At 40.4% G+C, this 12,686-nt stretch overlaps 1 protein-coding gene across 1 annotated transcript in view; it reads right to left on the reverse strand.

Annotated features, from left to right (window-relative positions):
• Positions 1 to 12,686, reverse strand: part of WDFY4 (WDFY family member 4) — a 135,849-nt gene that overhangs the window by 104,444 nt on the left and 18,719 nt on the right. The window contains exons 11-13 of the mRNA XM_009888816.1: positions 11,232 to 11,842; positions 7,283 to 7,376; positions 755 to 969 (exon numbers count right to left, since the gene is read on the reverse strand). Coding sequence (XP_009887118.1) covers positions 755 to 969; positions 7,283 to 7,376; positions 11,232 to 11,842 — 920 coding nt within the window. The remainder of the gene's footprint in view (positions 1 to 754; positions 970 to 7,282; positions 7,377 to 11,231; positions 11,843 to 12,686) is intronic.

The following is a 12,686-nucleotide window of genomic DNA, read 5'->3' on the forward strand; positions in this document are numbered from 1 at the left end:
TTTTAAATACATCTCAAATAAAACAGAAGGAAAGTTTTCCATTGTGTCATCACAAATATTTGTTTTGCTTTACACTTCTCCTTTCAAGGCTTTTCTATTGAAAAAAAATCAAAGGTTTATTTTCTTCAGCAATACTTTTGAATACTACTAACTCTTTAGAAAAAAATCTCTATAGTTTTTTGGGGGAGGGGGAGGTTGGGATTTTTAAAGAAATCCTGTTCCATTTTCGAGTAAAATAAATCCAATCTTCCACTGCATATCCAACTTCGTCTGCACTCTGATCTGTATTAGGCACTCTCATGCCTACCATTTGTTAGCATTAAAGAAGAAAGTACCTCCTCAAAGTACTAATAACAGAGACTGAGAAGCCAGACTACACTTTTTATTTCTCCATCTGTCATTGACGTGGATACAAGGTAAGAAAAAGTCACTATTACTCTTCAGGAAACAGCTTCTCCATATGAATACCAGGAGAGGTGTTTTGCAATGACTTAATTAGTTGCCATACCTAAATGGCTTTACAAGCCCTGTAGAGATGATGCAGCAGAACACTACAGACTCTTATCATCTTCAGTAAGTCATTTAAGCATATACCCTGTGATCAATATGTAAGTAGTCTTAACTGAGACTTGAAACAAAAGGCTAAGAGTCTTGCTGAATTAGAGCCCTACATGAACTATCCAATTATCACACAAACTTTGCAAAAAATTTTCAGCGCTAAGGCAAATTGGTTCCATTAGATACAATCTGATACCTTAACACATCTGGCTCAATAGCCTGTGATGCAAGCTTCTCAAACACTCTAGTGAGGCGCAGATGCAGTGGATGACTCTCATTGCGGAAGGCATCCTGACAGGAAGTTATGATGGTTCTCAGTAAGCCAGATCCACACATCACCTGGCGACTTTTCTCTGACTTCACCAGAGACTGGATATGATCAACCACAGCACACTGGATTTCTTGTGAAAGCTGAAATGGACACAGAACTGAAGTCAGTGGGCTGGAACTAAAACTGTACATAGTGAATTATTTTATTTTACTTTTTTTTATATTTTATTTTCATTTGTAAAACCTCTGGGTATAAAAATGTGGCCCAGAAAAGAAACCTCAAAGGTCAGAGGCTCAAGTGCAACTGCACAACTGCTCTATAAAGCTCTGTGCTTGAATAGTGTGAGTATATCCACCTGTGTCACTGCTCTGCCATCCACAGTTGAGCTTTCCTGCCACAACGCTATGGTAGTGAAGCAAGAGAACAATCAGCTCTCATTCAAAAGAAGGGGCCACCACCAAGGGCAGGTTATTAGGCATAAGCTTCAAGACCAACACAGTAACTCAGAATATATTTAACATTAAGCACATGGAGAGTCATATTGATATGATCTACTCATTCTAAAAACATTATTCTTAAACAAAACTGTATCTAGCAATATCATGAAGCACTTAATTTTAAACACTTCTCTACATGTTTTGCTGAATTGAAGCTTTACTTCATCATTGCTTCTTAACGGTCTCACAGAAGTATCTACATTCTCAAAATTATCTTTAAAGCAATTTGTTCCCAATTAGGAATGGAGCCTACCCCAATGGAGCCTACCCCACTGACCTAACTAGATTTCACACAAAAGTAACTGTGCATCATACATAAGACCACAAATCTTACAAAGATTAAATGTTCCCCACCCCCAAGAGCTCTTTGGCTTCCTCATGTGCTCTTCTAGGAAATATCTGTGCAAACTTTTAAAGAAAAGAACAACAATGGTGACAGACATGCAGACTAGGACATTGGGATTTGCATTTAGAACATGAATTCAGAATAAACTGGCTTATTAAATGTAAAGACAAATTCAGCTCTTTTGCATCCAGACCAAACTCAAAACCAGTACAGGACAAATTCAAAACCAATAAGCAGTTTGTTTTCAAAGGGCTCAGCAACCAAAAGCCCCAGTTGCAACACTTAGACAATAATACTAGCACATCCAGCACAACATACATATTGTTTTTGTAAACTCAAATACTGTTTTTGATATCTGAAGGGCAAGTTCTTTGGATAACATTTCCTTCTCTCTGAATGACTGTTCGTTCCCGGTGACACAAGTTTCACTGTGCACCTCATTATCATAGAATCATAGAATGGTTTAGGTTGGAAGGGACCTTCAAGATCACCTAGTTCCAACCCCCCTGCCATGGGCAGGGACACCTGCCCCTAGACCAGGTTGTTCAAAGCCCCATCCAGTCTGGCCTTGAACACGTCCAGGGATGGGGCACCCACAACTTCTCTAGGCACCCTGCTCCAGTGCCTCACCACCCTCAGAGTGAAAAATTTCTTCCTAATATCTAATCTAAATCTACCCTCTTCTAGTTTGAAAGATACAGAAATCATCCACCAGACCGAACTACATTATTCTTCAGAGAGGCACTTATTGCCACAGTATACCAAAGCCTCACTTATAACTTTAGGGATCTTCTAATTACTATTTTACTCCATTTATGACTGGATGGAGAAAAGTATCTGGATGTATAAAACCACATGAAAACAGAGAAGGACACAGGTCTTGACTAAGAGAAGCTACTGGTTTACTCCAAAATAAATCAAATAAAAGCATAATGGCACACAAAAAATTGATTATTTTCATTAGCTTAGCAGCTTTGTCAATACCAGCATTGCCTTGTTTTGAATAAAATGTGCTGTTTTCATGGATCTTAGTTCCAGTAAAATGAGATTTTAGTGGAAATATTAATGGTGGCCAGGAAACCAGGCTGTGTTTCTATATGCATGGATTGATTTTCCTAACACATATTACTTGCACCATGAATCAGAATATTGAAGGTGCAGTTAGAATGTAGCTGGGCTCACAGCTCTGCCTCGGAATAGAGTCTTAAGGGCAAAATGTCACTCAGCAGTTTTCCCAATCTGAAATCTTTCCTTGACTGTTGCTCCTAAGAGCCCACAGTTTCAAAACTTGATAGCTGAATTTAATTCACTGTTATTTGTCTTCAAAATGATTATGCTTGAGATGAGCAAGAACTTTGAGCCTCTGGCAGTGTGGGTTCATTTCAAAAGGATGTTAATTTTCTTAAGATTAAGAACAATACAGCAATAATTCTGTGTGCAATTGCAAAAAGCAAACTTAGTTTTCAATCTCAGCAGCACCTCTCACTTGAAAAGCTAGCAGCCCTTGATAGAAAATTAGAATTAACTTCCTAACATACCACAAAGATTTAGTTTTACTAATGAAGATATCAAGGCATCGAAAGTAGCGCTTTCAAAAACTTTCAAGTGACCTATGATTTTAAATCGTGCTTTCAAAAGAAAAGCTAGACATCCATCAGCTTAAAACCCATTGTCTGTAGAGAGTTTAAGTCAATACTGAAAATCATCTGTGCATTTGGTTTTTTTACTTAAAATGTTATAAAAAAGAATTTCCAAATTTATCACCAGCTCAAATTCCTGATGGATAGTTCCTATGTGCAAGCGCAGTCCCATTCTATCACAGTATTTTGCTGATTAACTCTTGTCCACTGACCTCAACAAGCAAAACTTACTTTGCTGACAGTATGTACAACTGGTTTTACAAAGATAGAGAATAACTTGCATTCATGCACTCCTTGCAAGTAGATAGGGAAAAAAGCACTATGAACAGTGTGAATTGTTTCTACTTTTCCAAAGACGTCACCTAGATAGGGCCTAGTTAAATGCTTCACATAAATTATAATTCCCATCAGGCTTTCAACATTTCTCCTTGTTACAGTTTGTGTGTAAGAGAAGCTACAGAGCTTTTCTCATATGAATACCAGAGCTACTATTGCCTTCCAGAGAAAATATACTAGCAAGTTTTGGCTATTTGAAGCCAGGCAACAAAATCTCTTCGTAATGTTAAGAATCCTTTTTTAATTTTGGTGGTCTGACAAGATGCCAAATTACATTTAGTTGCAGTATTTTTTCCCCACCATATTACCTGAATGCGGTGTCTCCTTCTCATTTTGTAAGCTACTGTGCAGTGCTATAATATGATGTTCATCAGACACCTGAGAGGAAGGCAAAGCTGTTTCTGTGTGCCCCCTTATAAATGATATGATTGCATGAAAAACAAGATGAAGTAGAAAATGATCTTCAGTATAGTTAGCCAGGGATTCTTGGCAGAGTTCCTATCTCTTCAATCCAGGGTACATTACCAAGATTTTAGTGCAACTTCAGAGATGCTGGCTGCTTTTTAAGGAGAAAGTGAATAGCAAGAAAAAGAGGACAAATAAAAGGGCAAGCTGTGGGGTTGAAGCACAGGAGGAAAATTGCTTGGTCTGTATAAACAGTGAAAGCTTCAGAAGTTGGTTGATCAATGAACAAGCAAACTTCTTACTAAAAGCCCAAAAATAACCTTGGAAAAGAACATGCAGACAGGCTGTGCATTTTCTTAAAAAAAAAAAAAAAAAAAAACAACAACAAAAAAACCACAAAGCCCCAAACCCATTTATGCAATCCCCCAGGAGACAAGGCTAGAGCAAAGCCTGCAGGAAAGTGCTCAGGGGAAACAGCTGACCTTCAGCTACCAGCCCAGACTGGAGGAATGACTGCCAGGGTGTTTCTAATCTCCTTCCTCCTACCAGACTTCTGGTCCACTCTCCTTTCCTTTATCCCAAAGTTTTCACTGTACAACTCAAAGGGGAATGAAGCTCTGGCCAAATACCCAAAGAATTTCCTTGTGCAGATAATGCAGTGCAGCAATTTAGGAATTCACTGTGATATTAACAGTTACATTAGCAGTGAAATTAGTAATATATGTCTGAAGGCAGACAAATTGCAAATGTCACAGTGTCTTCTGTGGATCATATCTAAGTACGTCATGCTTTGATTCTCTTCTCAAAAGTTCTTTTCTTTCCCTTACCCAGCTTTGTCAGATCTAGGAGATCTCCTATCTGACATCGCAAACAGAAAAGATTTGGAATGACACTCTGGAGTCTTAAAAGCCACAGTTCCAAAATACCAGACAAGGATGAGACAGGTACGTCTGGGAGGAAACTTCTTTCTTTTTAAGGCAGAAAAAACCCTGTGAATATCCTGCGCCACATATCTAAAGTTGATGTTAGCATGTCTCACTTCTACTTAGTTTTTGAAACATGTGACAATGCTATCTTTCATCACTGAACAGGCAGCATATTAATAAAAGGAAAATCCACCTTTTATTTGGTCACACTGTATGCAGTTTGATGGGAACTCAATCAGTACCAGTCCCAAGTATGAACATGAGCAATACCCTCTAAGTACAGTTTACTGATTCAAACACTGTCTCCCAGGGGGGGGTTAAGGCTTTTAAGCAAATTTTCATACCCATATGATATTAAAATGATTTTTGATCATACCTAGGAATGGCAGTAATACACAACCGCAAATCTATTATCTTCAGCTTTTAATTGTCAGTCCAGACAGTCAGAAGAAATGGCTGAAGTGCAAGACCACCTGTTTTACTGTCTGCTACTGTTTTTTCTATGCTGACAGGCTCAACATTGCTTCAGCCCATCACTGTTTGGGTCTGACAAAGGTCACTGAGAAGCAGCAAATTTGGCAGAAAATGGATATTATCTCTGAGGGTTAGAATCAAAGTACATTAATTTTATTGAGTTCCATTAATGCTTCTGTAAAAGCAGTGCTTTCTTATTGCCATTTCTGTGAAAGCAAAGTATTTGCATATGACCTGAACTGATTCTGAAGATTTTTCCAGATTACTCCTGAACACCTGAGCCTAAAAGATCTATCACAGCACTAAAACAAGCAGAAAGACATGACTTACTACCTGTCCTTTATCATTGCTCATAAAAAAATGTACTATTTGACTCAGGCTTAAACCAAGAGCAAGAAGCCCCTTCAGACTTTTGAATGAAAGTCTACAGTAAAAAAGCTCCATCCACAAAGAAATTATTTCATCTCTCATACAGCTGTCAAACACTGCTGCACTAAAAGAAAAAATAGTACCCTGTTTGTGACACAATATATCTATTCAAAGGGAAATTCCTTCAGTTATCCTTCTACCAAGTAGCTCCTCTTCACTAGCAGGTCCACCTTTTGCATCAGATCTTGCCTGACTCCCATGTTCCAAGTAGCATGTCATTTCACAAGGGTTCATGCAATGGTATGTGTTATGAGTCAAGGTCCTGAAGTCCAGCCTTTTGTGTCACTATGTGGTAGCATCAGTGAGCTGCCCAAGCTACAGGACATGAGGTTCCAATCATTCTCTCACCCACTTTTAAATAGAATTAGCCAGAAAAACGCTATTTTTCTTCTACTCTTTCTGTGGGTCATTTGATGAGAAACTCTTCAGGATGTGTGTTAACTCCTAGCTGGAGTCTGACTCTGGACTCTGTAACAGTGGTCCCATTTTACCTGAGGCAATCGTATTCACAACAGCAATACTAAACAAACACTATCACTAATAATTTCTTGTTAACTAAGAAAAAGGAGTGAAAAGGAAGAAAAGATGAACACAAATACATAACGGAAATTGCTGGAATTTGTGCTCTAGCCCTTCATATTTTTAAGAACACTGCCATCTACTGAGGGTCTGAGAGGCTTTCGGTCTCATACAGCTCAGCCCTAGAGCCAACTCTGATAGTTTCTTGATGACACTCTCTCCCATCCAATTAACCATTCTACTTGTTTTTCAGAAATTAATTACTGTAATTAACAAAATCTCACTAGCTGCTGGCTTGGTTCCACTACACAGAGTCGGGATGTGCTAGCAGTTCATTGCACTCCCACCTTCCATAGCTCTGGATGAACAATCTGGTTTTATTTCAATTCCTCCGTATGTACTTAAGCTGCATTCAAGCATTTTTAGACCAAATAGCAGATACAATATAGGCAATATACTTGTTCAGAGTGGGCGTGTGTATGGAAGGTTTGACAAAACAAAGCAGATTCTAAGCTGCATTGAAAGTTTATGGACCATTAGGCCTAAAGAGCCACGCTGTTCTGGTTGCTAGGTCCATTAGCAATATTTTAAACAATTTTCAAGGGACTTCTATACTTGTGCCTTTGCAGTAAGTATTCTGGGACCAACACCCATGCACCGCATCAGACAGGTATAGAAATACTTAATCAAACTGATAGCCAAGAGGCCTTGTTGTTCTTATATCTCTGTTGACTCAGTGCAATTGGCACTGCTCCTCCTGCCAGTGTTCTAGGTAAATTTTAGTACCTCCACATCTGCAAAGAGTAAGCAATTCTTGGAAATGAAGCTACAGAAAAGTAGCAGACACTGTTTAGATGGCACTTTGATATGTCCAGACTCACCTGAGAGTGTCCCTCTTTGTACAGCTTTGGCAGCAACCTCACCATAACACAGACAGCACCTGGATGTACAATGGCACAGTCTCCCATTTCCCACCTGCAGGAAAAAGACACATAAGACTTATCATCATAATTATCATTAACAACAGCAAGGAGGGTCCAACAGTTTTCCAGCAATTTTCCAGCAGAGTACAGCATTGCAGTAACCAGGCTCAGCATTTGAAACGAAGCAAACAATATAGATGACCTGGAACAGTTGGAAGAGTCCTTAGAGTAACAAAGGCAGGACATAACCTGCTCATGAGCTCACACCTCAGGGACCTGCATATTCAAAGACATGCACCAGACTCTTTAAACAAACTGTGCCTTTGAAGGTACTTGCAGTACAGAGAACAGGCAACCAGAGGGATCCCTCTGATGCATCAGCCCAGAACTAGTGCAGTATTTTCTATTTTCAAGCAGTTTGTGGCTTTGGTTAGACAATACCTTCAGTACTTTAAAACCATAATAGCAATAAGCAAAGATAACACAGTCTTGATGAAATCAGTATGCCACCAGAATCTGCCTAAACTAGTAAAAGAAAGTTAAATATCTGTGCTTCCCCACCAGTTTTCATTTTTTGCCACATATCACCTTTGTACATTCAGGCACAGGAAGGATTTGAGGCATCCGAGTTACGACAGAGAAGATCTGCTTATGTCATGATGCAGGTTAGAGGTCAGATATATCTCAAAGATGATGCCACAGTATAGCAGTAACTCTAGTTTAGGCACTCCAGGCTCAGCATATTCAGAGTTATAATCAGCATTTCTGTGTGCATCTCTGAACCTGACTTGTGATGTGCACTGTCAGAAACATCTGTCCCAAACAGATCTCATGAGAAAAGCAAAGGCAACATCTAACAGCCATAATTAGACTGAAAAAATAAAGCACATTATGCCTTATGGATTATGTAAAACAAAGGGTAACAAAGTAAAAAGAGTGAGCATTAAAAAAAAAGCTAAAGGAGGGTAAAAAGGCTGTAATTAACATTTTAGCCACTTCCAAAAGGCTGATCTGGTACATCAGAGCAGCGAGTAATGTGTAGCACACTGCCACGCAGTGACAAATAATTCTTACTGCACCCTGAAGAAGGTTTCAAAGAAATTGCTTTTTTGCAATATTTTCTGTGTAATGAATCAAAATCAGATCTGGTATACTTACTGCAGCGGTGGCTCCAGTGTGGACACATACACCTGTACTTGTCATGAATGTGGGCGAGTTTTGTCAACAAAGAAACAAGAAAATAGTATGCACCAAAAATACACTCTCCTCCCATCTCCCCCCCAAAACCCTAACCACATTTAAAGAGAAAAGTCCAGTCCCACTAGTATCAATAGGACCCAAATTTCAGTCTCTTTTCTTGCGGTAGCTGTGCTCCCCAGAGCAAGTTCATTTTCAGCCTAAGCCACTTTACTCAAGGACTGACTTTCCAAACTTTCAAATCAATTCAGACTTCCATCTCTAGCACTGTAAAAATACATTGCCAGGCAGTATGTCCAGTTCTCCTAACACACAGCAGTCTTCCTAAAGACTTAGGCACTGAAGAAATATGGTTACCTCTGAACTGCAAAATTTTTCTTTCATATAGAGATTTTTTTTAGAACCCATATGATATGCAGTAAAGGTAAAATGTGAGCTAATAAAATGTGAATATTAGAAGACAATAATTGAAAGTTATCCTTTAAAAAATAAATAAAATCATGAAATGGTTAACACATTGTCATAATTATAAGGAGATATTTTCTTATATTCAAACACTGCCTGGCAGGTTTAGCACTATCCAGGGTTTTAAGAAGGAAGAACAAAGAAGGAAAATCCAGAGGCCCTGACCAGCATCAAACTACTCCTCAACTTCCTTGCCAGCACTGCATACTTGTTCTCCTCTAAGAATATCATATAAGCCTTATCTCCAGCCTTCTCTGTGGTTTTCTAAGAGGCCCTCATTTTCTGGATTGTCCTAGTACAAGAGCTGTCTCCATGTACCAATTCCTCACTCCTGCAAATATCCCATCTCACGCACTCCTGCCTCCAGGCTAGCCAGTTAGCCCCATGGTTCCACTCCATCTATGCCACCAGTATCATGGTGTGAATCCCAAACCCACACTGCACTTGCTGCTACTTAAAAGTAAGACAAATAAGAAAGTTTGGGAAGAAAATGAGATGCCACAAAGAACCCAAAGGGGCATTAGCACAGCGAGTCTGTGCTGCAGCAGCCATTCTGTTAAGGTGGGCACAAAGAGGGGTTTCCCTCCCAAAGAGAGATCAGCCTCAGCTAACACAGCTTGCAGCAAGCTATCACTAATCACCAGCAGCAAAAGGAAAAACAGAGATCCCATCTGTCACAGAAGGTGTTTCAAACATTAATGCAGGAGCAGGAACACAGAGGGCTGTTTTTCAGATGGGAATGAAAGGGTCGATTCCCCTGTGACCCAGCAGTTTGCAGCATTATTGAGCAGAGGACAGTGTAAGGGGCTAGAATATTATCCAGTTAAAATGCTGATTTTCCTGTGTCTCAGTCAAAGGCTCCCGTATGATCACCTCCTTTCCCCTCTTTGGGGATGTTAAATACATGTTGCAGAATGGGGCATCACAGGCCACCTACGCTGACTGAACTCAAGTTCCTCATTTCAAGTTGCACAGCCCCAGGCTGAAGCCTTCTTCAGGAGGAAGTGTAAGTGTAGAGTACAGCTAAGAGGAAGCTGCAACAGGGGAACCACAGGCTTGCGGGAACCACAGGCTTGCAGGAACTCTGGGAACTTGATTTCTTATTTTTATTTTCTGAAAACTTACTGCTGGAAAAGGATACAGGCTGTGTGGCCTGAACATTGATAGCTTGCCCATACACGTTCCTCTGCTGTGTTTGCATACACTTGTTCTGGACACTCTCCAGCCACCTCCGGCTTCCCTTTGTGCCTGCACATCCCAGAATCAAAGCCCAACTGTCTCAAAACAAACACTGTGAACTGAATGCACCCCCACTTACAGGATTAATTTCTCCACAAGTGGTATTCATTCAGTTACTTCACAGCCTCACAGCTCAGCAGGCAAAACACCACAAGCACCTAGGAAGCTTTGCTTTATGTTTCAGATCTAGTAACTTGAGAAAGACAAGCAGAAGACAAAGCCATACCCTTCCCAGAGTTGCCACTGAATTACTCTTTCTCCAATATCTTCCCTGAGTCTCCCTTACACAAATACTTAAGCTACAGGCTATGGACTTCTCACAACCACCACCATCCATATACTCTCCACACATTGACCTGCGTTCTCCCAAATGGGGCCAGGAAGATCTACTTTGAAACAAGTATTCATTCCTCCTGAGCCACCAAGGACTCTTCCCAGCACTGAGTATCTAACCAGAAGCTTTCAGCGTAATTTGAAGAGTGGTGATAGGGAGCAAACATCTCCACAACTATTTTAAAATCAGTTGCACTAGGAGCAAAAAAAAAAAAATCTACTGCAGGTTTTTCCGTTTGCTTCAAACAAGTACAAATATCACCAGAAATACTTACTCAGCCTGCCTTAGTACTCAGGGAACAAAAGTTCTGCTGACTTCAAAACTGATTGCACAGATTCAAGCAGAGACTAAACACAAGCTTCCAGTCCCAACAACCCTTTCCTTAGAGCCCAGTGCTGCTCCCACATTGCATGTGTCAGAGCCTTTGGCACAAACTCTGTGATTCTCAGGGTTGTGTGTCCCACTGCTCCACTGAACACTTATGCCCCAATGTTTACCATGATCTACCTTTCAAAAAGAGGTGATTTCTGCTGTCTGGGCGCCTGGGAGTCAGGACTGTGGCACTGATCTGTTTGTTCTAGGCAGGTTATGTTACGCCTTATCTCAGTTTACTACCATATAAAACGCAGATACCAGTCTTACTGTTGTATTTCCTGTAGTAAATAGACTTACTTCTCTTCAGGGTTTCTCCATAGCCTATGTGCAGAGGCAGGTAATTTGTTGCCTGGCCTTTGGAAAGCAACAGGATGCTCTTCTTGAGCTTGGGGTCCCTCCTGATCATCTCTTGATGCCTCTCCTGTCTCTGGCTTTCTCTCCTTGAAGTAGCTCTCCAGATGGAGAGTTCCTTTGACCATGTGATCAAGAAAATTCAGAATCCATATGCAGTTCTTTAGCCATATTGGGAAAGGTTCTGAAGAACAGAAAGCTGCATCCAGGAATTCTCCAAATGTCCTTGTCTTCTCAAGGCTTAGAGGGATTTGCCATTCCCCTTGTGCCCAGAAGCATCCAAGTGACCCAAGATCCTCTGCCATCTTTTCAAAGAGACCATTCCTCTGGAAGAAGTTGCTGTTGACAGGGTCCAGGTGCAGCGCTGCTGTTATCCCCTGAAGCGTGTAGAAAACAAGCTCCAGTATGGAATTCTGTCCAACTGTTGCCCACAACCCAGATGGAGGGTCCCGCAATGCACCTTCCATGTCTGAGAGAAGGGACAGGAGTCCATTGAATCCACTGCAGGTTCTGAAAGCTGAATGGCTCTTCGGACTCTCCAGTATCCTCAGGAGTGACTACAAACATTGGGAACAAAGGAGACAAACAAAGCACAAGGGACAAAGAAGCTTTAGAACATTTTAAAATTTCAAGTTTGTACCAAAATTCTATTACTGAAATTTCACTCTTTGAAGAAAAAAAAAAAGTTGGTCAAAGTAAAGGTCACCACTGCATAACTTTTTTCCTCCTCCCTTCCCCAATATGCCCAATGAGTCAAACACCCAAGATTTGAATGCACCATCAGGAGCAATCCATAGAGTCAGCCTGACGGATAGGGAATAGTGCTCACAGGAATAAGCAAAGAAATACAATTTCCTGCACTACATATCAGTTTGGCCAGAGGTAGTTTCAGACCTTTGGCTATTTTTTCAGCAGTCTTCTCAGACTGTTTCAAGAAACCTGCCTTTGTCTTAAATAAATGAAAGCAAAGATTCAAGTGCAAATAACCTCATATAGAAACTGAGAAGGCGGCACAGCTCTCTATAGGCAAGTCTTCCTACAGCCCTGAACAGACATGAGGAGCCACACTAGACTTTTGCTCATATGACTGAGCAGACCCTTTCCCAAATAGCAGCGACCTGGGATGGCACAAAAAGTACTGCAAGCAGCAGGCTCTCCTCATTAAGAAAGACAACAATAATTCCCTTTCTCAGCAGAGGTATTTTTAAAGTTTGCACAACACTTTAGAGGAAAAAAGCCATAAAAAGTCAGATCCCAAGATAATGAAGTCATTAGATTTTACCTAACTTCACTGGGTTAAAGCAGGTTATAAGTGAATGCTGCTTGACAATGTTACATGTGCATAAAACCCCACCTATACCACTTGTAAATTTTGAATGCTATGGGCTCACGATTTTAAAA

The sequence above is a fragment of the Charadrius vociferus genome, unplaced genomic scaffold (genome assembly GCF_000708025.1).
Source record: "Charadrius vociferus isolate BGI_N301 unplaced genomic scaffold, ASM70802v2 scaffold436, whole genome shotgun sequence".
NCBI classification, from domain to species: Eukaryota; Metazoa; Chordata; class Aves; order Charadriiformes; family Charadriidae; genus Charadrius; species Charadrius vociferus.